Source organism: Meriones unguiculatus, chromosome 15, assembly GCF_030254825.1.
Source record: "Meriones unguiculatus strain TT.TT164.6M chromosome 15, Bangor_MerUng_6.1, whole genome shotgun sequence".
Lineage (NCBI taxonomy): Eukaryota > Metazoa > Chordata > Mammalia > Rodentia > Muridae > Meriones > Meriones unguiculatus.
Window position 1 is genome coordinate 37,155,199 of NC_083362.1, and position 27,568 is coordinate 37,182,766.

Here is a 27,568-nt window from a genome sequence, read left to right on the forward strand (position 1 = left end):
GTTGATTCTATGGGCTGTTCTGATGGTGTGTCCCTGGCCCATCTGGTTCCTCTTGTCCTTCCTCCCCCTTCTCCACTCCCTGAACTCTACCTAATGTTCGGCTGTGGAAGTCTGCATCTGCTCCCATCAGTTGCTGAATGGAGTCTGTCTGGTCTCTTTGATTCTTCCAGGCTCTGGTCTCAGCACACCCTTCAGGCAGGACAGACTGTAGGTTAAAGGTTTCGTGGCTGGGTTGGTGTTCTAATCCCTCCACTCGAGGCTTTGCCTGTTGCAGAAGATGGCCAGTTCAGCCTGTGTCGCACTTTACTAGGCGTGTTTGCTAGGGTAGTCTCAGGTTCCATGGAGCTTCTGTTGCACTAGGTTTCCTTCTGCAGGCTGCATTCTTGTTGGCCAAGCAAGCCCGCCTGGGACACATCCTGTCTCTCATCTATTAATTTGGTCTGTTTTTGTTATTTGATGTGATTTGGTCTATTTTTGTTGTTCTTTCCTAGCCAGGTTTTTTGTTTTTGTTTTTAATAATTTTTTAAAATTCTGGTTGTAACACTGTGCTATTTTAGTGGTTTGGGGATTTGTGGTAGACATCCTTAAACTCTGAGAAGCCAAAAAGGAAAAAAGAAAAGTAGCTAATCGTCCTCATATGTAACTAGATAATCACGCTCCTTTGTTTTATCCTCTATTCATAAACAAAACGCTCAATATATATGGATTTCTTGCAACAACGCTTTACAGAACGAGGCTTTTGCATTAGCCATATTTGCATGCATGTTGCTGTCCAGGGTTAAAATTGAATGTTGATGAGGCATCATGCCCTGGATAAGATGCTGATGTGCCATTCTTGGAAATAAACTACTTCTCAGAAGGAAAAAAAATCTGAGAAGCCACAGACCAGTGTTGTAGTGCCACACTGGAGGCTGATGAGTTGAGGCCTACACACCGCCCACCTGCCCAGGCCTGCCCTTTACGTGTTTCCCTTCACGTCCTCCTCTACATTTTGCCTCTCCTCATTTCTTTGAGAAAGGCTTACTTTTGTCCTTTGTCTTCTCTTGCTCTGAAACTTGGATTGTTTGGGTGCTAACCAGTGTGTCTGTGAGGAGATAAGTACATTGTATAAATCAGTCAACTCAGTAGGCTTGTGCTGGCGTAGGCCAGAGTGCAGTAAAACTGTCCAAGACAAAAGCACCAACTGTAAGGATGAGTTGTCCCTTTCTATGCTGTCGAGTGACCGCTGGTGAGTGGTCAGAACACTGATTTATAACAAGGTCATATTTTCCAAGAGGGTTAAACATTGCTGCGTTAACAGGACAAGACAGTTAAGTATATAAAGGTATTTACAAAATACTTTACAAGGAAGCCAACTTGGGGACTCTCTTCAGAAAACAAAACCCCTAAGTGTCTCCTTCTGTCTTGTGTCTTCTCACAGGTTGTGTTGCCTCTTCATCAGGTTCCAAATGAAGTTAGATTTGGCAGGTGGAGCCTTGGCATTTTAAAGCACCCTTTTGGGGGGAGGGTAGCATACTTTAGATGCACTTAGATGTCCGGGCTGAACTAGAGTTAGAAAGGAAAAGAAACAGTTGGGATTTTGGTTCCCAAGAGACTGTTGAGCCTGAGCTATTTGAAGAGGGCTGAATTGAGAGGGGGAATTCCCTGGTGTGGTTGAACAACTCTGGGATTCAGGATCACTCGGGAGGGAATGCCAGTTTGAGAGCCTTTGAAGAAAAGCATTTGAAACAGGAAGATAGAATCAATCATCTGGATTCAGGAGAGTTTTCTGAGACAGGTTGTATTCTCTCAAACACTAGTTAACAGAGAGGGCCGGCTGAGAGTACTCAGAACAGACCAGGCTTGTTTCCAAGCTGCCCATTAGGGCCAGGCTGGGGAGACTGAAACCAGAGATGCTCTTGGGCATGTGTGCTTAGGTAGTGGTGGTGGTGTCGGAGGAGCTCGGGGCTCTTTTCTGCTCTGTGCTTGAGGTGAAACGAACTTTGTAAGGAAATGGCAGGGTGGAGCAGGGAGTGTGGAGAAGGAAGCATTGCATTCCCCCGATGACCACGCAGGCGGAGCCATTATAATTAACACTCTTGAGTAGAAATAAGGTAGAGGAGGAGCATAAATACCAGCTGGGCTCTTCGGAACGTGCAACCCTCCATTCTACCCTCACAGAAAATAACAGCTGAGCCCCAAACCAAACTCTTGAAACTGAAACATGGTAATAGATGGAGCTGTTTGAAAATGCGTGGTGAATGTGTCTTGGTGCTTGCTGGGCAGAGTTTGGTGCTCAGTAAGCAGCTAGGTGGCTGATCTTGGGACCACCAGATCACCCCCAGCCTTAGGGCTTGAGTGCAGGAGAGGTGGAGGAATCCCTGCTTCTCAAGGGTGGGACAGAAATTGGGTTCCTCCCCTGTGCTATCATAGTGAAATCATCATGGCTTCTTCCCCTGTCTGTGGTAAACAGTGCTGACGTGTCACAGAATAATGAGAAGCATGTGCATCCTGGCTGCTTCTAGCTAAAACTTCTCTAGAGATTTATTTAGGTTCCTTAATTATAGAGAGGTTTGGAGGCCTGGCATATGGCTTCAGTTTATAGTTATAAATGGTGGCCTTGGGGATGAGTGTGTGTCGGTTGCCAGTGAGGAAGAGCAGCACATCCAGAAAAGGGATTGTGTCCTTTGGAGCTTTCTTTTGATCATCTAAAAAAGAGGTGGAGATCTGTGTCTGTAAGAATTACGGGAGGTGGCATTATCATGACCTGAGGTGGGTGTGTCACGAGCCAGCCTTCTTTCAAAGAGTGAAAGGATTTTGGTAAATTTTCATGTCAGTTAGAAATCAGCCACTTTTGCTGGGAGTGGTGGTGCATGCCTTTAATTCCAGCTCTCAGGAGGCAGAGATAGGCAGATCTTCAAGTTTGAGGCCAGCCTGGTCCACAGAGAGTGTTCTGGGACAGCCAGGACTACACAGAGAAACCCTTTTTTGGGGGGATGGAGAGGTGGGGACAAAAAAGAAAGGAAGGAAAAGAAAAAGAAAAAAAAAGAAACAGTCAATTTCTAGTGTTTTAAAAGAAGTATTCCCTTTTAGTTTATCTTTTGCTAAAATTACACCTTCCATTAGACAGATTGAGTCCTTGAGCAGTTAAGTGCTGCTGGCTTTCTGTATCCATGGATTCCAGCAACCTTGGATCAAAAATACCAAGAAAGCACGTTACGTCTGCACTGAACATGTGCAGACTTCTCCCTCATCGTTATTCCCCACACAATACATACTGCAGCTGTTTGTAGCACCAGTGTCGCAGGAAGCGCTGTAGTCATCTAGAGATGCTTTAAAGTGTTCTGGGAGATGTGCAGGGGTTACTTGGAAATGCAGCGTCATTTCGTATAAGGGACTTGAACATCCACCATTTGGGTAGCCAGGGAGAGTCGGGAAGAGGAATGACCGAAGATGATGGAAGAATAAGAAATCCTTCATAGATAATTATGTTTCTGTTTGGGCAAATAGAAAAAAGTAAGTGTTCAGCTTAGGTGTTTTGCCGGCAGTAGAACCCTGGCAGAATTATCTGGTCATTGTCCTCAGCCTATCAGGCGTGTGCATCTATGGGCCAAATGCTGTTATTCAGGTTTGAAGTAATTTTCCATTATTTGAGGATCAAACAGTAATATAGAACCAAAGCTAAATCCACTCCTGGAACCACCAATAGAGGCCTGTATTCAGCAATCCAGAAGAATTCAGTCTGTGTGGTTGGAAAACTCCATTTGAAGTCCCCGTATCGTGCTTTGCTGCATTGCTTGCCAAAGATGGCACTGAAAGTGACATTTCTGAACTATTGTCTGTAGGTTGGAGAAACGAGAGGGGAGGCGGGCTCATGAGAAAGTCTAAGCCATGCTTCCCTTCCCTGCATGAAGGTCACGGAGAGAATGAGTTTCCAGATATTTATTGTTCTTACGGAGCTCCCTCGCTCTAGGACCAGTGTGGCCCTTGTTCAGAGAAAATGAGTGTATGCATTCCTGCCTTCATTCACTGGCTGAGTTACATCTTAGACTCGAAGCTGCGTGCACGACACGGGGAGTAATTGGCTGGAAAGCCTCTACCATGCAGGCGCTTATGTTGTGGAAGGGCGGAACAACTTGTATGCGTAGCCAACCATGACACAAAAAGCTGTCCTGGCATTTACCCAGAGCCGATACCTCTAAACACTCCTGCATGTACTTTAGTCCTCTTAACTGAAGTAATTGCACATGGACATTTTGGCCAGTGCAGATGACCAGTTGGAGGCTGTAAAGATGGTGGTAAGTTGTTTGTCCCTGGCTCAGGAGTCAGTTCTAGCGGATGTGCTGCCTCTCTACTCCTCATCGTTCTCTGGTGTGGTGGTAAAGAGCATTGTTCCTGGTTTCTACCCCAGAAATCAGAATGCAAGAGAAAGAATGCCGAGGCCGCCTACCTGCTGTAGACCAAGAACAAGGCTTAGGTTATGCAGAGACAGTCCGACGGGCCTTCGTGGGCGCACAGAGGGTTATGTCCACTGTTCAAATGCACCATCTAGAGCCGAGGCTTGGAAGATGGTTCAGCGGTTAAGAGCACTTGCTGCTCTTGTAGGAAGGTTCAGTTCCCAGCACCCACATGATAGTTCATCTGCAAATCTAGTTCTGGGGTCCTCGTGTCCGCTCTGACTTCTGCAGGCACAAGGAGAGCACATGGTACACACACATACAAAGAAAGCACCCCCACACATAAAATAAGTGACTCCTTGGGGACAGCCCGTCAGATTCCCGTGCCAATGCCTTCTTGAGCCTCCCCTTCATCTGCCTCTCTTCACTTTTATTCATCCATTTATTCAGCAGTGTGTTTTCGTTCATTTACTACATGCAGGGCTACAGATACAGGGTAGCTTGCTTTTTGGACCATATAACAGTGTAGCCCGGAGATAAGATGTGCACTTAGACTGTGTTTCAACTCCTTGTGTCTGGGTCCCTACCTGCAGATTGCTTTCTCCTTATTCCCTTGCCACGACCCTGTGACCAGCAGTTGCAGAGGCGTTATAAGCGAGGTAGGCCAGCTCTGTCTCTGTCATTCCATGCTGGCAGTATGAAGGTACATCCTTGTTTGTGCCAGTCGTGTGAGATTTCAAATGAGTAAGCATAAATGGGTTGTGGAAAATTCTGGTAAGTGGCACTGTTCCTGCCTCTCAGTACTGACTTTTCCGTTCCTGTGTATAGTCCTGCAGTGTGACTCCTGGATCTGTTGTTCTTCATTTGGACCCTGTGTAAGCCCCTCCCAGGCCCCCTTCCTTCTGCCTTCTAGCCGTGTGGAACTGCTCATAACCCCATGTGTCAGCTTGCTTCCCTGGTAGTCGGCCTTTGTGCTCACATACACAGCTCTTTGCCTTGCAAATTCATTCTTTGGAACTAATTTTCCATCTCTTGAAATTTTTCTTCTCCAGTGCCAGTCCCTACCTTCCTGGGGTGCCTGTCTTGCTCTGCAGTGCTTTCCACACTATCACTGGACTTGAGCTATTTCTGTTTGTTTCTTCTCTGCTTTCGACTGAAAACTCACAGAAGAGGCTGGATATTATTTTATATTCTCAGCATGTTCTTGACACACAGTCCACTTTCGGTAAATAGCTCATTAACAAACGAGAAGTAGGAATATTTATCATATTGCCCAGAATTTTTTCTATTTTTTAAAATGAGCTAAAAAAAAGGGGGGGGTGTACCTTGTTAGTACATCTAGAGGAGGAGCAGATCAACAAAGGGCTAGCCCAGGTGTCTTGGCAGGGAAGTCCTGTCATCATAGGGTAGGATGAGAAGCTGGCCCCCAAGCAATGGACAAGAACCATGGCGAACGCCATAGTGCTCCGTGGGCCTTACATCCTATCTTGTGTCATGAACCATCGTGCTCTATTTAGCTTATAGCAGTAACAGCTGTGTGATATTTGTGTTTTTCTGATGTTTGGAAAAGGGTTTTTTCCTTTAATATTGAGGCTTTCATAAATTCGAGAATGGCTTCCTCACTGTTCCTCACTGCACACTATTATCCACTTGTGCACATGGCAATGTAACATTTTCTCCTTGGTTCTCTGAATTAGCTAGATTTTAATAGAAAGATGCACACACACAAGAGGGGCTTGATAGAGAATGCATGAGAAAAGGTCTGTGGGCCAGAAAGGACGAATATATTGATTTGTATATTTTAAAAGTTGGGAAGAAATAAAATGTCTACCTGTTCTTGGAAGGGAGACTCACAGAGGCCCTTTGGATACCCAGAGTTACTGATCAGCACACATTAACCAGATGAATTCCCCCCACATTCTGTCTTGCAGCTTTGCTTTGTCAGATGAGGCATACAGATCCCTCCGTGATCAAGATAAAGACCAGTGCATTCTCATTACAGGGGAGAGCGGAGCAGGAAAAACAGGTGAGACCACTGCCAGACCGACCCTGCCCTCTCTGGAAGGCCAGTGCTGCTGAACGACAGCAGTAAGGAAGGCAGGTGGCCCTGGAGCCAGGTGGCCACAGCTCCCGTATGGGAGCTAGGATGTTTGATGGACGCCTATCTCTCATGTGAGGGGACAAGGTGCCATCAGGGTGCAGCCAGTGTAGGTCCCAACACTGCATTCTAGCTCCTATTGGTACCGTCTTTGGCTGTATCAAGGCTTTGCTTTACCTTGGCTGTGTGACCTTAGGGAGTTGACTCTTCCCAGTGAGATGCCAATTTATTCTGGTTTGTGGCAATTACAACCATACCTTATCTCTGCTGGACAGTGAGGGAAGGTACCTGCCATGTTTAGTTTTATTCTAGAGCAGTGTTTCTCAGCCTTCCTACTGCTGTGACCCTTTAATATAGTTCCTCATGTTATGATGACCCCCCCAACCATAAAATTATAATTTTTTGTTTTGTCTGTTTTTCAAGACAGGGTTTCTCTGTATAGCCTTGGCTGTCTTAGACTTGCTCTGTAGACCAGGCTGGTCTTGAACTCCCAGCCCTGCTGTAACTCACTGTATATACATTTAGTGTAGACTCACCAAGAAGAGACTATCCATGGATTGTCTGGAGCAGGTTGGCTGGGATATGTCTCTGAGAGATCATCTTATGTTAATTGGGTAGGAGGACCTGCCCACTGTGGGTAGCACCATTCCCTATGCAAGGGATCTCCAACTGTGCAAGTGGAGAAGGCCAGCGGAACACAGACATGAATTCATTCGTTCATTACTCTGTGGTCTTGACTGTGGATATGATGTAACCAGTTCTCTCAGGCTCCTGAGACTACCCTGCTACGATGTGAGCTTAACTTGTTTTTGCTAAGGTTTTTTGTTTGTTTGTTTGTTTTTATCACAACAACAGTAAATGCATCGAAGATATTTAGAAAAGCTACTGATCCATTTTGTGTCTCAATTTCTCCACATTAGAGCTGGGTAGTATGTAAATACAGTGCCAAGCACATCTCAGATACTCAGAATGACTACTATGATCCCCCATGTATAGTAATTCTAAGAGAGGACAAAACAGGGGCCGGGCAGCCCCTCTAAAGTTCAGACAGAACAACAACAGTATACTGCACTATGCTAGTGTCGATTTGGAACAGTTAGTATAGTTCTAGAGTTCTGGGCTTTGTTCCCTATCTTTTTTTAAACCCGAATCTTCGTGTCTTGATGCTTCTTGTTGAGCCCTGGGCTAATATTGCTCCTCTGGTAGGTCCCCTTCTAGTTCTGAAGTCGTTAAGGAAGGAGTTTTGTTCTGTGTTTATACAGATACAGTCAGATGATTGAATGAATCTCCTTGCTCACTCTGAGGAACTAGCCTCATGACTGTATTTGAAGTAACTGGCAAAACTACCAGTTGCCCTGCGTTAGCTATTTTATTTAGGTCTGTCCTAGAAGTTAATCATTTTGCCTAGCATTGGACAACTCTTTATTTATCCCTCCATCTTCCCTACTTAGGTAGTTTCAGGTTTTCTCTGATTATGCTAATATCTTCTTCATTTATACTTCCATCTACCATTGCTTATTTGATCTTTCAACTAATAGACTCATTTCTACCTGACCAGTGTGCTTGAATGATTCTGATTCATCTCAAACTAACCATAGATAGAACAGATTTGACTTTTCTTTTGTCTTTACTGTTCTGACTTCAGTGACTCAGACCAGCGTTGTATCATATTCCTCATTATGGAGCTATACCTGTCAGTACTTTTAATACTGTCTTCTCCTGTGTCTTACACTCAGGCCCACCAGTCTCTCTCTGGAATCTAGCTCATTCTAGGTTGTTCTTTTCTTTCTTTTTGTTTATATGGAGCCTCTGGCCCAAGCCACCAGCCGTAATTCCCAAGCACTATCCATAGCCATTCTAAGGGGTTCTTGCCTCCTTCCTGTACTCCCATCTCTTTCATGGACATTGTTTTTTGGCTGTTCAGATTATGGGAACCTTAACACGACAGAGTCACCGTGGGGAATGGCTTACTCTTGTCGCTTATCTTTTCACATGAATTTAAGTGAATTCCTAGAAGCTGTCACAGTATCCGGTCTTTTTAGGAGGGCCCGTGAAAGTGGTGGTGAACAAAACAAAACTATTTAAATGTTGATGTGCTTGCTTATTTATTTGTTTAGCTTTAAAGGCACAAGATGTTTTTGTTTTGCGTGCTGGCCTAGTTTGTTTTCTTCATTTGGTGAGGTAGCCTTTGCAGCAGGCATCTCTGTTCTCGCTGTACCTCTTGCCTCTCCCTCACTTCTTGATTATGTCCAGCAGTCCACCTGTCCACTTCTCAAAGCTTCCCTTCTGTTTTCTCTTGGAAGCTATTCTATATTCAGTCCTCTTTGTGACTAATGCTTTGTGTTTCTTTTAAGGCATTCTGACTGTATCAGTTTGTTCCTAAGTGAGTCATTAGAAGTGGGCTGCGGTCACTTTGATTGGTCTTGGCCAGTTCTTCGCCTCCTTTGGAGCATATGTTCCAAGAAGTCAGCAGCCTCCTAATTAGCTTCAGCAACGTAGGGTGTCCTCAGATTGTTAACTTTGCCACTTGTTCCTGAAGCCAGGATGCATCTCTTGGTAGGCTTGTGACTCTTTCTCAGTTAGACAGAGAGTGGAGGCGGATGATCCTGCTTCATTCAGAGGGTGGTCTTCAGACTTTCTGAGAGGAAAAAATACCTCATTCCATCCGTAGAGTGCCTAGTTGCACGGGCCTCTGTAATGGAAGTTTTGGTTTCTTTAAAAACTCAGTTATGTTATGTAAATATGTTTTTGTTTTAACCCCAAGTGTGGGATTTTAGTTTGGGCTTTAGTTTGACCCCAGCTGATAATTGCCTCCTTAGGGGTGTGGTCTTTGGCAGCTGGTAACGGCCTGCCTTGTGCAGCATGGAGAGGAGGTGGTCTAGGATTCTGAGAGATATAAATATGAGAGCCCAGAAAGAGACACGGTGGCAGTTTGGAGACTAGAGACGGAAAGAAATGTTTCACCACAGCAGCTTGGAGGAGACCACTTGCTGCATTTGCTGTTGATGCAGATGTGTATAGCCCCCAAAGAACCCATTGACTGTAAGCAGTGTGGAGAAGTAAAGGAGTCTGTGGCCCCTCTCCCACTAACCTCTCTCTTAACTAAAGTTAAAGGGTTGGTGGAAAGGAGGTAGAGGCTGGAATATCCCCAATAAAATATAGTTTAAAAACAAGCACAGCAGGGCTCCTCCTTCATTGGGCATGTTTTCTGCTCAGTCGCTGCCATAGCGGCTTCACGATCACCACCTGTAGTCCTTTCTCTCTTGTCTGCTCTCCTGGATGGATTGCTTCCTCAGGTTCTGGAAGCAGAGTGTGGCTTTGCAGGAGTGTCACGTTTGCAGCACCCAGCGTAGGTGCTTCTGCAGCCGGAAGCTGGAGGGGCTCTCAGACCTTAGTGGTGAGGCAAAGGCCATGCTGACCGACCGCTGCTTAAATAAAACAAAGGAGATGTAGAAACACGTGGGTCCCAATAGTTCACATTAGCGTTAGTAGACAAAACAAAGTATGGTAGCTACAACTCTTGGAGGCCTCCCAGTATGGGTTGCCGGGTCTGTGGGCTGGCAGGCTTTCGGTGGGGCTACTCCTTGGATCATCTTCTAACATTGCCCCAAGGGCGCTGGAAGCCTCTGTCCTGTTGAGGTGATGCACCTCCGCTGTCTGTTACACCAACGTCCAGGTGGGGGGAGGGGGTGCTGCACTCCAGAGCTGCTGGTGCCCATCCTACTCAGCCACATTTGGTGGGTGCTAACCGCTGAGCCCCTTTTCTCACACCCAGTCCTTTCCAGACTCCTGTTTTTTGCTGATTATTCTTTCTTTGTGTCTCCTTCTTTTTAAAATTGGTCATAGAAAGATTACCTCCAGTTTGACTGTGATTTCAACTTGTTCATAGACTCAGACATGGAGCGAAGCCCAGAATTTGTGTGTTTTTATAATTCTTTGTTTCATGAAATTATTTGTGAGAGAATGAAATGATAGAAGTTAACATAGAGATTATAGTATGAGGGACTTGGGGAGGAGTTTCGTCTTGACTCCGAGGGAGAGAAGCCAGACCACACTTGAAAAAAAAGCACGTCATCTTTTTCACATTTAATTATTTTAGTTCTGCATACATGCAGCCATCTAACTTTTGTTATTAGGCACATGAGAGGGAGTAGAATTGGCATTCACAGAGGGTCTAAAATGTGCAGTGTGTGTCACATAGAGTGTTTTCGTTTAGAATCTGTACTTAGTAGTTCAGATAGAACCACCACGCAGAGGGCTTATTTTATATGAGGTAATTAATTTAACTGGGTCATAAAACACCCTCGGCGGCTGATGATGTTATTGGCCGTAAGCGCTAGAGATGCTCTTACTCTATGGGGTTATATAATACGGGCTTTTAGGGAGAGGCATGAACTCTTTGAGTGCTTGGGGGATGCTGTTTAATTCATCACTACTGTCCTAAATAAAAAATTAATCATGCCTTTTAAAAGTGCTCCACTATTTGTAGGCAGTGAACTTGGAGTTCACTCCTGTGCGTTCAGATCCTTCATGGCGAACTAGTCAAGCCTCAGGAGAAGGCCAGGAGGCAGCACACGAAAGAGCCATCAGGTCTGCGTGTCTCTGAGGACACGGGTACATTCTGCACCTGAACCCTTGATCCTGAGGTACACAAACATTCTAAGTTATTCAGTTCCTAGCTTCACAGTTCCATCAGTTTCTAGCAGTGCTTTAGCCGTCCGGAGCCTGCCTTGCTCATTAAGACTTTGGGTCTAAACCCCAAACGACCTGGGGCCCAGCTTCTGTGTGCGCATCCGCACACTGCCCCGTGCTCCAGCCACGGCGCTGGTGCTCTGACTTACCATATGCACCCTGAGCACTGAAAACACCATGCTGACGCAGAACAGGCCCAAGACCAAGAAGCACCGCGCTCTGTTTTCTTTCCTTCTGACACATGTGCTTTATATGAATCACCAGAGAGTCTGCAGAGGTAGATTACACACAATTTTTCTTCAGTGAAACTGTTATGAGGCATACTCCTCTTATAGTAAAGCCAGCATCTCTCTCTCTTTTCTTTTTCTACATTCTTCATTTGTCTGTGTGTGTGACACACGTGCCATGTTTCGAGGGTAGGAGTCAGAGGACAACTAGTGGGAGTCGATTCTCTTCTTCACCACGTGATGTCACAAGGACAGAGTCCTGGCTGCCAGGCTTGAGTGCAGGCATCTTCATTCATTGCGCCATTCCTCTGGTCCCATCATTGTAGTTCTGATAGAAACATTTTTGCCTTTTGTTTTCATTGAGGTAGTTCCTGAGTGCCTCTCTGATTGATATTGAGATATCAGAGCCCCGCCTCCTGTGTGTGTGTGTGTGTGTGTGTGTGTTTCTGTTTGCAGTATGACATACATGACATGACTTGTCTGATCTTATGCGACGTATATGTTATTACATTCAACTGTGAACACAACTGTTAGAGATGTCTATTAACTCCCGGACAGATTTACTCAAGCTTTATGACCAAAAGCTTAAAATAAATTTGCTTATCCTTGTAGCTCCTGTGTGCCCAGTCCTGAGACTGAATCCCAACAGAGCCTGCTCAGTGAACTTGCAGAGGTTTTGATGCCTTAGGGAATCCCCTGTTTTTATCTTCAGGATCACAAGTATCTGTATTTTCCCCTGTTCTTTCTGTCTCCTACCACCATGGTAAACTGCTCTCTCCATAAAAGTTTTTGTGAATTCATATTAATTTGGGGATATATATGTAATAACATATATAAAACCCAATGCTAAGTATCAGTGAATACAGACAAGTTAGTTGTTTTTACCCTGTAGTCCTTTAAAGTCTCTAAAATAAGTTATCATCTGTAAGCCCTTCTCACTCCTTATAGGAATTAACTATGGTATAGAGATGGTGGATTAGAAGCATCTTCTTACAGGTCATTTGTCTGGTGATACAGAATATATGTTAAACCTAAGTGCCCTACCACGTTCTATGCGAAGAGATTGTGGCCTTGAGGGTCACATTTTGTCTCAACAGCTGACGGAACTGAAGGCTCAAGTTTTGCACAGACGTGAATGTCCGGGTTAGGTAAATGATGCAATCGTAATTGACTCTAAGCTGGTTACATGTTGCCAGGTTTAAGAATGTGTGTTTTGTAGACTTACCAGTCAGTAATTCAAAAACTAGATGTTGAACCCTGGAAGGTGATATCCAGATCTTCCTTATCTTCAGCAGAATATGTTTCCTTTATAGGGGTTATTACATGAAGATCCGTTTTTTTTGTTTGTTTGTTTTGTTTTGTTTTTTGTAATTACATAAAGATTTGAATACAGATTCAAATTTATTTGAACTTTAGAGCCAAAAGGAAAGGAAGCCGAAAGCCTGTGTGATAACGTGATCTCCTGTTCCTGGCATGGGGCGGCACGAACACATTCACACAACACACAGCCATTGGCTGGTCCTTACAGTTCCTGTTTTCTTTTTTTTTAAGTGGCAGCTGTCTCGTGAAGCGCCTGAGTAAATGATCAGTGAGAGGGGAGATGCGGGAGTTGCCTCTTCTAGGGAGTATGGCTTGTGCTTGAGGGCGTGGGGTGTGTGAGGCCAGAGGAGAGCTCCAGCTGTTGTCTCACCTCCCACCTGGTGACTTCCCCAAGGCTGCAGGGACCCCAGCGGAGGGTGTCGGGCATGAGCAGCAGGCACTGTTACCCACCGAGCCTTCTCCCTGGCCTCCTGGAAAAATTTATTTTTAATTCCTGTTTCCAGAAATGAATTATTAAAATGAGCTGTGTAGTAGATTTCCTGAAGGTAATTAAGACTAGATACTTTCTACCAACTTAGAAATAAGCTATTAAGACTTGAGCTATATCCTTGAAATAGATTTAGAAACCATTTGGATTGCTTAGGTATGGTTTAAAGCTAGTAAAAGCTATTTGATTAAGCCATCTTTACATGCCGGTAGGTTTATGTACATTTTAATAGTTGGCCTAAGTCTAATGGCCAGCTAAGCGGTCTGCTTCCAGACTCAGTCCCGTCTCTTTTTGGCCATCCAGATGTCTCCAAGAGGCCACATCGGGCCTATAGCATCTGTGGGTTCTTGTTCCACCCCATTCCCCTCTACCCCACCAAGGCAGTAGGGAAGACCATGAATATAACTCTGCCCCAGAAGGAGTGTAAATCCCCCATCAGCTGCTCACTTTTGTAACTGAAAGAGTAATCAGACAGGCCTAATTGTGAACAATCCAATTTGACTCACATTATTTTGAAGGCAAGCAGTTCTTTTAAACTTAAGGAATACGTTTGGCAAAGACGCTCAGAGTCATGCACAGAGCATAGTCATAGGTGCTCGTTTTCTTTGAGTTTGATTCTCCTGGGATTTTTGTTGACCATGTAACTTAGCTTTCGTTTTAACACCTCAGAGTTAGCACCTCAGAGATAGTGCAAGTCATATTCTAACTGAGTTGATGCAGTTGAAAATACACAGCTGAAAACGTTTTCAAAACATGTGTCCACTCAATAACAAAGGTGCCTGGAAATGCTACGGCTGAATCCTTTCTCAGTATGATCTAAAGTTTCTTCACAATTAACACGCTGCTCCCCCAACAGAGGCCAGCAAGCTTGTCATGTCCTATGTCGCAGCCGTGTGTGGAAAAGGAGCCGAAGTTAACCAAGTAAAGGAGCAGCTTCTCCAGTCCAACCCTGTCCTGGAAGGTAAAAATTTCATGTGTGTTTGGTCATTGTGATTCAGATAGTAAACTGTTCTCAGCACACTTCAACTGCCTGATGTTCCGAGTGGGAGGAGGACACAGTCCAGGTCAAAGCCTGTTGAAGGATAAGCCCCAACCTTGTGGTACTTGGGTTCAAGTACTTAAAACAGGCAATAGCTTACCTATGGAAAAGGAACGTTCCCATTTAAGTGATTTTTGCTATTCAATTTTTATTTAATGTTGATTGGCTTTTTAAAGAATTGACTGGTTTTTGCAGTTGATGGTGCAGGGATGTTTTATCATTCATGGCAATGCCTGTGGCTGGTTATTTCTGTTGTCAGGGAAATCAAGAGCTATAGAAACCCCAAACCTGGTTCTGCATATATCTCCCAAGCTCTGTTGCTAGGACTCTGGTAACTAGCTCATATTCTTGGAGGCTAGAAATCCTAGACTAAATTCCTGCTAATGCAGGATTCGTGTGGGGGCCTTCTCTCATCTTAGAGGCATTTACCACCTTGATGCTCTTATGAGCATGTCTCTGTGTTTCTTGGGAGCAAGAACAGGAGTGGGCTGCCTGGTGCCTTCTCCACACTCATGACCTCAGCTAGCCTGAAGCACCTCCCAAAGGGTTGACTCTAGTTCTTTCTCATTGGGTCAGAGCTTTAAGATAGGACTGGGGAAGAAGGGACAAAAACATGGGCCCATCAATCAAGAATGAGCCAGAGATGAGTTCTTTCACCCGTGGGAGCATGGCATGCTCCCTTGGTATAAAGCAACCTTACACTTACAGTGAAATTAGGATCTGGGAAGGTGGCTCAGTGATAAGAATATTTGCTGTTCTTACATAGGCCCTGGGTTTGGGTCCTAGCACATATGTGACAGGTTACAACATTCTGTTAATTCTAGTTCCAGAGAATCTAGAACTTTCTTCTGGCTTTTACACACACAAGATACACATTTGATGGAGATATATATCCAATACACACTATGCAGGCAAACACTCATACATGTAGAATAAACTGAATCTTTTAAAGACCGTGAAATTCCAGCTTTTCTTAATGGTATTAAATTTGCTTTATAGTATAAGCATGTCAGTGTTGTGACTAATGCAGTTGGAGTGCCAGTGGGATTTCTCAGCCTAGGCTCCCTCGTGCTGACCCTGTCCTTGCTCTGAACATAAGGCCTGTCCTGTGCATTTGTGGCTTCTGCTTGTCAGGTGCCTGTTGCACCCTTGTATCTATTAGGATAAAAAAGTAATTCCAAACATTGGCCGCTGTCCCCTGGGGAATGGAAAGCACACTTTTAGAATTTGGGCTTGAGGAATAGTTCAGCCTGACACTTCGCTCCAAGCACAAAATGGCAAGATTGGAGCTCACGAAAGCAGAGCTATCTTGGGGTTGGTAGACAACTCTTGGCATGGGAGGTCAGACTCCCTTCCTGTTGCTTTTTCTTGGCTCAGCTCCTCCATCCCTCTTGGAGATGTTCTCGAACTCCAAGCATGTGCTATACCTCTGAAACACACTTTATGCTGCAGAGGAGACTATGGCCACCGCAGTACCTGACTGGTAAGACAGGAAAGGTGTGACGTCCAGTCAGCCATTGATCTCAGTGCCTTACCTGGTAGAGACTATAAGAAATGGCAGCTCTTCACTTTGTCGGACTGAGATTTCGGCTTTTTGCTTCCTGCCTTTGCTTTTAGGTTGTGTGCTCTGCACCAGTGGTGTATCTGCGCATGCTTATTTTAGGAATGCTGTGGCCGAGAGGAGCAGCGTAGCGGAATGCCGCAGCTTGCATCTTTGACTAGGATCTTTTATTTGGTGGTATTTGAAACTAGGCAGCAGTGCAGGAAATGGAAGAAATGTCCCCTGTGGGTGTGTGTTATCTTTTATGGGAACACTTTGCTTTTTAACTGGAGCTGCTACTGTAAATGAATGTTTAGAACAATGAACTTTATATTTAAAAAAAACCAACAACTGTGGAATGTGTCTCGGGTGTGCTATAATGGAGCACTTGTTTGGGGTGCTCAGTTCTGAGGCTCCCAGTAAAAGACTTGAGTGTTCAGGGTTGTGTTTGGTAATGTGCAGTTCAGACTTGTCTGATGAGAAGATGGTTTATGGCTTGCAGAGACGACTCTAAAGCAAGTTCTGGAGCAGCCCTTCCCTTGCCCCTAACTGTCAGGCCGTAGTACAGTGATCTTCATGTGCCAGCATCGTGAGCTGGGCTTTGGTCCTATACTAATTAGTTAACTTGGCAAGCCCACATTCCCAACCTGGTACAGAAGGCTAGCCCACAAAAGCATTGGGAATGTCACAGTTTAGTGGGAACAGGTAGATGACCCACTGCCATGCAGGTTGAGTTCATGCCTTTAGTGGGCAGTGGCCATGTCAGGAGTCTCGGGTCCCCTCCTGCTCAGCATGCTTCCTTTGTGAGTATTTCCAGCGTTTCCTAGCTCAGTGTACAGCATGCCAGCCTGTCTCCCTGTGAGGTGAGAGTTTGGTGTCAGGAACTTACGAGACCATTCTTGGCTCAAGCATCTCTAATATAATCTTAAGCTCAAGCATTCTCTGTTGACTCTGTAAATTTTGTCTTAACCCATCTTGAGCCAGCTATGTAGTGTTACAGACAATGTAGAGCAGACTGGCCTCCAACTCAGAGAGATCTGCCTCTTGAGTATTGGGATCAAATGCTTACACTACCATGCCCAGCCAGGTATGTGTTTTTAAGTAAAAAGTATGAAACAGGAGCTGTGAAATGGCTCAGCAGATAAAGGTGCCTGCCACCAAGCCTGATGTCCTGAGTTCAATCCTCCCCAACACCCATGCGGTAGGAGAGAACCAGCTCCTTAGAGTTGTCTTCTGACCTCCACATGCTCCCTCCCAATAAATAATAAACAAACAGTTCCTAACAGACCTGAAGCATCGGTTGACATAAACTATCACACCTCAGGTTTGGCTACTGAATGGTCAAAGCTAGTCTCTCCTAAAAATACCTCTCCCTCTCTTTAGGGTGCTGTTTTCAGGAGGACTAGGCCACCTCTCAGGCTCTAGGTGACACTTGGTTGTCAACCTAATCTCCCCCATTTGACCGGACGAAGTCATGGAGGCTTCCAGAAGTGCCATATCTAGCCTCTTGTTCAAAAGGTTCATTTTCTTTAACCCCACCATCATGGATGGTGTTGCTAGTCTCAAATGTGGCTCCCTGTCACTAAGACATCCTGGTGGGAGGGCGTTCAGTGGAAACGCAGAGCTTTGTGTCTCTTCCAGGACGAACTGGGCCAGAGTGACTGGGTTTCCTTCAGGGTTTGAGGGGCCCTGACAGAGCATCCAAGGGATCCCCTCTACAGATGTGACCGGCACCGCGCTGCTCCCTTCTCTGCTTTCAGCACCCCAGCTTGGCTTGTCACTGTTTGTGCACAGGCCTGGTGAAACAGTCCATTTACCGCCTAACTATGCTGTCACCTGGGTGACAGGGACCTTCTGTGCCTGGGGCAGAATCAGCCAGTGGTTCTCAGGGGCCCTCATTTCAAGGTGAATCCCGAGGCAGGCTGGTCTCCTTGAAGCAACTCAGATCAAAACAGACCCGTGCTGTGCAGTGTGGGTCACTTTAGTTGCCTTTGTGTTCTAGAAAGTTTGATTTTGGTCAGCATGTTGGACATGAAGTAATAAAGTGTGTATTGTTTTTATCTCCTTTTACATGACCCATTTTTTAACTCTCAGCATAGTTCTTACTGTACTGAAGTTATATAATCACATTTACATAAATAGCTTTATTTCAAAATTAAACAGGGTTAAGTTTCATATGCCTTCTGTGATCTACAAACCTCACCCTCCTGCATCAAACCGGTAATCCTGGAAAGTGATCTCTGAAGTAACCTTATTGATCATTTGGTGGAGGACAGGATACCTTGCCTGCTGCCCACTCCTTAGATTCCCCTGTAAAGGTGTTAAAAGGTGTCAATATAGGCAAGATTAAATTTAGGGTAATAACCTGAAACAATTCCAAGAATCAGGACTTTCACTTGCTCGTTTTCTGTGTAATTCTAATATCGGAGGGAAGTTTTAGAAACTTAATAAAATTTCTGCTCCATATATCTGTATGGAAATTGTGGGCAGAAATGCTGCTCCTGCAAGCTGTGTTTGCCAGGATTATTCCTGTCTAGAGCTACAGTTGTGTTGTGTTTCTGCTCGGAAGTATTTTTTCAGCTTTAATGATGCATCTGTTTCTTTCTCACCAGCTTTTGGGAATGCCAAGACTGTAAGGAATGACAACTCCTCTAGATTTGTAAGTATGTGTATATGCTTAAGTGCTAATACTAATATTTAGTCCACACTTGCTTAAACAAGCAGATGTTTAATATTTCTTAATACACACATTTTTAAAGTCAGGTGACAGCCACCCCTGTCGAGACCACTGTACGCTCTATAAGACATCTGTTTGCTTTGTTTTGTTTTCTGAGATTTTTCTTTTCAGTTTTTGTTGGACTGGCAAGGTACTTTTTATTGTGTTTTATCCTCATCTTCAGTCATAATACTTTGTGACTGTTTATCATCATTTCTTACTCATCTAAAGTTTGGTATTTAGAAGTCATTAAGACTCAGAAATTCAGTAAAAAGGAAAGCCCAAGTGATGTCGAGTTTGTATACTCTGTTGCCTTTGTCTCTCATTTGATAGCCTCAGAAAGGATGGGACGTATTTTTAAACTTCTTGGAGGCAAAATCACTAGGATTAGTAAGTGCAAGAGTCTGGGGGAATTGAATACTGAAAACTACTGAAAACTGAAGCTAATGGATGCCTTGTCCTGGTTGAACTGAAGCTTCCGGTGGCTGTGGCTGCAGTTCCACCATCTCCCCTGGAGCTGTCTAGCTTGTGCCTGCATGTTGGCGCGCTTGGTCCTCTCCACTCCCTTCAGGCCTCTGATCTTCACAGAGATACAAACACTACCTGTGTCTTTGCTTTTCGCAGTGCAGGAGACCTTGTGGCTGCTACACTACCTTCTAGTACCCACCTTTTCTCCTCTCTTCCTGTTCCTCCCCCTCCCCTCCCTTTCTCTCTCCTCTCTGTTCCTTTCACTTACAGGGTTTGGTAAGGTCCCCAGGCTGGCTTGAGCTCAGTTTATAACTCTGGTAGGCCTTCAGCTCTCTTGTTCCTGTTGCTTCAACATCCTGAGTAGGTGGGATTATGCATTTGTACCATTTGGTCTGGCTCCGTGAAATTTTGAGATTTTTTTTTTTTTTTCTTCTTTGGCTAAACCAGATTTTTATTTTAAGAGATCATTTACTTTCTGAGCCATCTTCACACCCATTGCTTGTGTCATTGGGATTGATTCTGGCAATTTCTGATGTCTGCCTACCAGGGATGTACCCACACTTCCCTTTAGATCCCTGCTGGCCTTCTTAGACAAAAGCTTAAATAAAGAAATGGTCTCAGGTGGAGGTAGTTTGTGTAGTTTAGAAAGTAGAAAGCTAAATGAGTTCCTAAACCCAAGACTGTGAGCTTCTCCATTGGATCAGCCTGTTACATTCTTAAAGCCAGTTTTATCTAGGCCTTTTCTTGTTTGGTAATGTGAATCATCTCATTGCATGAATAGAATTTGAAGTGAAGTAATTCCAGTGACCAGGCTTCTTTATGTGATAGGAATTTAATTTTGTTTGTAGATTGTGTGCACATGCACTTTTAAAAATATTTACAAGTATATGTGGCCATGGCAATACAAAGGTCGAAAATTGTTTTGCTTTAAAGGTCATTCATTTTAGTGGCATTTAATATCCCTGAATGGTTTGGCAGGCAATTTAGCTTATTAAATAGCTTCAGAGAAATCCTCTTATAACATGGGTATTAGGATATGAGATTAACACTTGATTATAGGCTAAATAATTTCATGTCTAGCTTCTCATAATTTCTCTGCTTTGTGGCCTCTGTTTTTTGACTTGATTAATAACATGTTATAACATTATTGGTTAATAATGTACATCTTATAATTTTATAATTGGATACTGTGCTATTTTGTGTGTAATTGTGATATTGCTTGACAGTGCCCTTGACTATGGCATGTGCTACCACTCCCTGCTCATGCAATAAGAATTTTAGCTGGGCAATGGTGGTGTACGGCTTTAATCCCAGTACTCAGGAGGCAGAGGCAGGCGAGCCTCTGTGAGTTCAGTGCCAGCCCGGTCTATAAAGCAAGACCAGGACAGCCAAGGCTACACAGAGAAGCCCTGTCTTAAAAAACAAAACAAAACAAAACAAAAAAAGTATGGATTTGTTTCTGTGTTTTAATGAGTATAGGTTTATATCACCCATGTAGCCTGTGACCTTTCTTTCCGGTAGCTGGAGTGATCTTTGTAGACAGGTTCCATCAAACCTCTGTGGTGCCCCTTTGCTTTTACAGTGCAGCCCCTTACAGTGCAGCTAAGAGTGTAGCTCCTAAGAGTGCAGCCCCTTACAGTGCAGCTCCTTACAGTGCAGCCCCTTACAGTGCAGCCCCTAAGAGTGCAGCCCCTTACAGTGCAGCTCCTTACAGTGCAGCCCCTTACAGTGCAGCCCCTAAGAGTGCAGCTCCTTACAGTGCAGCCCCTAAGAGTGCAGCCCCTTACAGTGCAGCTCCTTACAGTGCAGCCCCTAAGAGTGCAGCTCCTTACAGTGTGGGCTCCCAACAGTGCAGCTCTACATGCGGGGTGCTCTGTAGACCTGCACGTGTTGGGTGGCATCTTGAATTCCTTGTCTCTCTCTTCAGATGTTATCTCCATAACACCTTTTGTACACTCTGGCTTCATCTTGATTTTATTTACTTAAAGTGTTTATTACTCTTTAGCATTGCTGTATCAGATTATCTACCCTTGTCCTCATTGATTTGAGATACTTGAAGAGACCCTGGGAACAAGTCCTCGACTTCCTTGTGTACCTTTCAGACTCTTTAACAATTAAAAGAGTGCATGGTACCACAGTAGACACTGAGGATGCACTTAATCTGTGAATGCTTCTTTTTAAGTTTATAAACTGGTTAGGGAAGTATCTAAAAAAATAGTTATAACACAGTATGGTACATTTTTAAGTGTTTCAGAAAGCTATGGGCAAAGTTTTATGGACTTTTAGCGAAGATGCTAGGGTAGAAGACAGTGTAAAAGGGACTCAAAACCTAAGTGAGTCAAAATCAGCTGGAGAGCAGGAATTGGCCTGGCATCATGACAAAGCCTGGGCTTGCATTTACCATAGTTTGTCACTCAACCTAAGAGTGTATAGAAGGAGCTTTAAGACCAAGGGCTAGAAAAGCTAAGATTCCAACTGGAGCATGCTCAGAGTCAAGTTTCATGTCCCTGCACACTGTTTGTAGGTTACAGGAAGCTGCAGGTTATTTCCAGCTGGACGAGTGACATAATCAGAACCAAGCTGGAGTTGAGCCCTGAGGGTGTGCCTGCCAGACAGCGCTAGGGCCATTCCTTCAGTGAGGAAATCCGCACAGGTGTCCAACAGCCCAGAGGCTTCCTGGGTCCTCTCTGCAGGTCTCCAGTACTCCCTGGCAACTCCGTCTGGGAAGTAATCACCACCAAGCCCTCAAGCAACCAGTCTTATGCCCAGTGTCTTGCCTGTGCCTTTGGCCCTATATACACCTGTTTGGTTGCTTTTTTGAGGGGTTGAGGAGGGCATTGTGTCCAAATACCTTACAAAGCCAACTTAAGAAGGATTTATTTTGGCTTACAATTTGAGGGGAAACATTCGTCATGGTTGACGGGACAGACCTTGACACCGTGCCATCCATCCTTTGATTGGTCCCCAGAGCCTCCCCGGAGCTTTTCCCTGCAGTTCTGGCTAGCTCTCAGTTTGGGTTCATCTTTTGCTGCTTCTACGGGAAGCTATCAACAACTCTCCCCTAATCAGTGCAGCCAGCTGATGCCTTGATCCCTTGCTATCCATTGCATCTGCTTGCTCCTTTCCAGGCCATTACACACCAGTCAGGTGATCTTGTGAATGGCAAATCTGCTCATGCTTTCTTGTTTAGGAGCTGTCAGTCACAATGGCTCACGTCAGGAGAATGTCAGGAAGTCACAGTGCTCTGACTTTGGTCCCTAGTCGGAAGCCCCTTCACTCCCCTGGTCCTTATTATGCCTGCTCCCTAACTCCTGTCCATCTAACTGCGGAGACTTCGAACTTACCCTGAACTCACTTCCTCTTCTGCCCTTGTCCTCACACCTTGCATCACCGTGTTCATTCAGGAGCTGTGGTAGACTTGTCTCTACCTCACTGTCCTGTTTACCAGGCTGCCAGGGTCTTCCCAGCAGGACTGTGTCTGGTTTTTCCCTTGGCCTTTTCAACCTAGAAGAAATGATTTGGAGCCATTTGCTCAGTGCAGGGAAGATTTTAAAAGGATAGATGGCAGTGGAAGAGGAGATGGTGAGGGAGCATCTATAAGCTAATAAAAAGTCACAAATTGCATTGTTGACCAAGTGCCATGTGCTCATGTTTTTCTCCCTCCCTGTCACATTTTGAAAATGAATGTAATTCTTGGGGAAAATTATGTACGGAGCGTCTGACTATGATTAAGGTAGGGCACGAAACAAAGAAAAAAAAGGTTTTACTTATTAAATAAGCATGCGCATTTCCAGACACAAGGCAGCTGCTGTGGTTATTCTGCTCTTGTTGCTCTTCAGCGAGGCAGTTGCAGAGTGACTCTGTAGACCTCACAATATTAAACTCCACCTGTCTTAAGATACTGTCCGTAAGTGTGGTGAACCTTGGCTCTATATTGCTCTATAGTCTAGGTCAAAAGCCACTAAAAGTAGTCTTTGATTTTGAGCTGTGACATCTCATCACGGTGTGATGGTTGGAGAACATGGGAACATGGAGTGTTAAGGTTCACTCGCCACCCGATACGGAGTTTGTGGCAGTGGCTTAAAGCACATTTGCCTGTAAAGGGAAAGGACTTAGCTCTTCAGTCAGTTTCTCTGCCAAGACTGTTACTCTTGTTTTCAGTCCTGATTTGAGACTGTATGCTTTTCAGGAAGTTTGAGCATGATCTGAAGTGGGAAAGTCATGTGATGGAAAGGATGCCCACCCTCCTCCGTGTGTGTGTGTGTGTGTGTGTGTGTGTGTGTGTGTGTGTGCGCGCGCGCGCGCGCGCGTGTGTGTGCATGTCAGCAACGATCTGCTCTTAACAAGCTGGATGGGCTCCAGGTGGCGGGTATGCAGCGTGAATTGTCATGGAGTACAGTGCTCTGCACCATGCTTACATGAACTGCCTTTCTTAATTCAGAGGACTGAAAATGAGCTGGTATGCTGTTCTCTGGAAGGACACTGCTGAGATGAACTTACAGAGTCTTTCTTTGACAGGGCAAATATATGGACATTGAATTCGACTTTAAAGGCGACCCACTGGGAGGGGTGATAAGCAACTGTGAGTATTTTACTTGGCTCTTTATAAAGCACTTGAGAGTAATAAAACAAGTTTTTAAAATTTAAATGCAGTGTCTTGAAGAGGTGGGAAGAACTGTATTTACTTTTCTAAAAAATTTTAACCATTGCATTGCAGATTGCTTTATTAGATAATATAAGATATATATGTAGAGACACATATGAAAACATACATATACATATTTTTTTTGTTTTTATGAGAGAGAACCTTACTGTCTCACCCAAACAGGCTCCAAAACTTATGTATCATTATGGCTGGCTAAATACTGTTAAAGATCAATTTATTATTACCTTTGGAGAACTATTTAGAAATCTGCTGAAGTATTTCTACTGATTATATTTATATCTCACAGGTTGTTAAGCTAATCTAGAATATCCTCCAAGGGTGATTTTCCTTAACAAAATACATCCTATGGTTAAGGTAAAACCTAAGGAACTTATTAACCGATTTTGTGTGCTAAGATAGAACCTAGGGCCTCACACACACTGGGCAAATATACTGACCATTAAAGCTAAAATAGAAATTTTTTTTTCTTACTTTTTTTTGTTGTTTGTTTGTTTGAGACAGGGTTTCTCTGTGTAGCCCTGGCTATCCTGGAATTTGATCTGTAGACCAAGCTGGCCCCAAACTCAGAGATCCTTCTACCTCTCAAGTCTTGGGATTAATGTTGTGTACCACCAGTGCCCAGATGAATAGCTGATTTTAAATTTATAGCTTTTTAAAGGAGGTATTTATTTAATACAGTGAGCAGACCTTCATAGTTATTTTGAGAAATGTGACCTCTCTTCCAGGATATCTAGATAATGGAAATATAATACAGCTGTTAGTAAAATGCGGAATCATTAGCTCCTTCTGAGTGTGACTGGAGTAAGGAGACGATCAGGACTGACTGGGGGCTGCTCAGGAGCTCAGCCCAGGGTTTGTGGACCGTCTGGAGTGAGCCACAGCAGCTTAGCTGGCGTGACTTCATTGTCTTGGAGCTGCTGCCCTGATGTTTCTACCTTTCGATTTCAAATGTCATTTGTTTGGAAATTAATTATAACACAGTGGTGTATATGCCCCCAGCCATCATCTTGCTATCCTCTTGAAAGTTCTGGGTGTTTTTAGGATCACAGTACCAGACCTCCCATTGCCCATTCACCCCAGAGTGCTGCAGGTACTGTTAGAATAAAAATGAATATAAGTCTAGACAAGATAAGAAAATGATAGGCTGTGTAGTGTTCAGAACGCCTTCATTGGTTTGTTGCAGTAATGGCATTCCTTTTTCTTAAAAAAGATTTAAAAGATTTTTAAATTAGAGCCAGGCAGTGGTGGCACATACCTTTTATCTCAGGACTTGGGAGGCAGAGACAAGCAGATCTCTGTAAGTTCAAGGCCAGCCTTGGTTTACAGAGTGCGTTCCAGGACAGCCAAGGTTACACAAAAAAAAAAAAAAACCCTGTCTCGAAAAAACAAAGGCAACAACAACAAAATTTTAAATTACGTATATGTGTTATATCTGTGTCTGTACATGTGAGTGCAGGTGCTAGTGGAGGCCAGGAGAGGGCGTTGGATCCCTTAGAGCTAGAGTTACAGGTTGCTGTGAGCTGCCTCATGTGTGTACTGGGAAACTAACTTGGATCCTCTGGAAGAGCAGCAAGCACTTTTAACCGCTGAGCCGTCTCTGCATCCGCAGCGTTCCTTTTTCAAGTGAAATATTTTCCAGAATCTGAGATGCAAAGTGGAGTGAAAAAAAGAGGCAGGTAGCCCATAGCTCTTAAGCCCCAGGTGTTCGTGAGCTCTTCCTTATCAGCCCTAGGGTCAGAGGAGTACTATGCAGAAATTGCAGTTTTAAGTAATTTGAGCATACTAGGTAGCCAAATTTGTGGGGTATGTTGGCGGGAGGGAAGGGAAAGGTGGAGGCGAAGGAAGAGCGAGAGAATGGGAACACAAATATATACTGTGGGTGCTCATAAATGTCTGGAGGCCAGAGATCAATGTCAGTGTCTTCTTCATTCGCTTTCCAGTATTTTCTGAAGTGAAATCTCTCATTGAAACAAAAATCTGGCTTGACCGCTGGCTAGAATGTCCCCAAGGTCGTACCTCTGTCTCCGCAGTGGTATTGCAGGCACGGTCACGGAGCACAGTGTGTGCCGAGCACTTTATCAACTGAGCTGTCTCCCAGGCCCCAAGTAGCTGAATTTTAAAACACGAAATTTTCATCACAGTTGACAGACAGGGCTGGCGTTTTCTCATCTTTGGAATAATGGGAGCGAATTAGGTGAATTCTGCGCTTCTTCCTGTTTCAGCTCTTCGCAGTTCTTACATGATTTAACTTTTCGCTTGGGTCAGTCTCGCTATATGCTTTTGTGTGCTATCCATTGTGATTACAATGATACATTTGTAAGAATGTATCATTACAAGGGAAGTGCCTTGAAGGGAAAGTTCTAATATGCAGCGAAATTGGATAGAATACTGCAACTTAGATTACATGATTTTTATATGCCAAATATGGAAGCAAAGTTTTCATGGAGCACGTATATGCTGTAACCAGAAGCAAATGCTTGTGACCCCTACCAGATTGCCTGGGCAGACTCCCTCATGTGCCCGGCAGCTGATGAGGGCTGCCTGGGAAAGGGGCTGACTGAGTTTAAGACACCATTTTCAGGAACGGTTAATTTTAATTTGGCAAGCTATCCATAATCTTTTAGCACTTTCTTTTTATAAGGCAAATTAACTCTAGTTATTACATTATTAACACTAGTTACTAGGTTAACTAGTCATTACGTTGATGGTAGCAGAAGTTTCATTCTTTCATCACAGAACCTGCAGCTGAACATTCTGGAATGATTTAATCAGTACCGTTCTTGAGGATTCTATGAAGATAATTAGAAGAGATTTTGGATCTGAAATTTAAGTGCAAGTTTTAAACAAAAATCTCTCCCTGATGCAAGAATCAGAAGATTCTTACAGGATCTGTGGAGAATAAATACTAAACGCTTCTTTTCCATTAAGATTAGTATGTCTGTGTGAATGAATTTCATATGGTCCTGGTTACTGTTTGTTCCCACAAGAAAATTGTATTGAAATTTGTGAAGTGGGAACACCCTGGTACTTCAGAGTATCCTTTGCTTTAGCGAGGAAAGGCACGCATTAGTGGTGGGACAAGAAACTTAAACCCCGTATGGACGGGGCTGACTCCTGGTGGCCAGAGCTGCTGGGCTGACCTCAGTGCATGCACAGCAATGGCTGAATCCCCTGGGGAGACCATGACAAGTTAGGTTCTTGTAGTTTGGAAAAGAGCACAGGCTTTGCTGCTTTGTAGAAGATATACATTGCTTCCTGCCCCAGCAACCACTAATAAAGGCACAAATTGTTATCGGCTAAAATTATTACCATGAGAGAGCTGCAAGGGTCCTCCAGACAGTTGTATTCATGGGAAGTGGAAAACACAGGCCAGCAACTCAGCTCCCTCCTTCTTAAAGAGGTAGACAGTTTAAGTCTGGAACTTGAAAGTTGCAGATCCTGAGGGTGGTGCTGCTAGGAAGGAGGAGTAGTTAAGATGGAAGGTGGCATCTGCTCTCCCTAGTAGAGAAGCTAGAATATGGAAGTGACCTGGAGCCCACATCTCCGGCTGGCCAAGGCTTGTTGGTCACATTTTCGTCACTTGTTTTCAAAGATTTTTGTGCCCTAATGATACGAACTGGAACCTTCGAGAAACCAGTTTTCTTCTTCTTCCTTCTCCTCCTCCTCCTTTTAATACTCCCAGGTACCTTCTTAAATCTGTGGTGATTGGAAGCAATTAAACTGGAAAAATATGATATAAATCTCCAGGGTTTTTATCTGCTCAAAGAATAGCCAGAGAAGCACCTGCTCTGAAAATAGTTTCTAATTTCAAGTGAACGATGTAATATGTAAAGTAAGGTGAAAACTCTGGCTCCTGCACCCCGTTTGGGTATCAGGAGCCTCACATGACGACCTGGAGAGGTGCAGGCAGCCATGGTTGTCCCGTTTGATCTTTTGGGG

At 44.3% G+C, this 27,568-nt stretch overlaps 1 protein-coding gene across 5 annotated transcripts in view; it reads left to right on the plus strand.

Annotated features, from left to right (window-relative positions):
- Myo1b (myosin IB) overlaps positions 1–27,568 on the plus strand; it is a 158,949-nt gene that overhangs the window by 72,460 nt on the left and 58,921 nt on the right. For all 5 annotated transcript variants that reach the window (XM_021643028.2, XM_060368350.1, XM_060368351.1 and 2 more), the window contains 4 exons: positions 6,308–6,402; positions 14,057–14,161; positions 18,392–18,438; positions 23,482–23,545. In XM_021643028.2, coding sequence (XP_021498703.1) covers positions 6,308–6,402; positions 14,057–14,161; positions 18,392–18,438; positions 23,482–23,545 — 311 coding nt within the window. The remainder of the gene's footprint in view (positions 1–6,307; positions 6,403–14,056; positions 14,162–18,391; positions 18,439–23,481; positions 23,546–27,568) is intronic.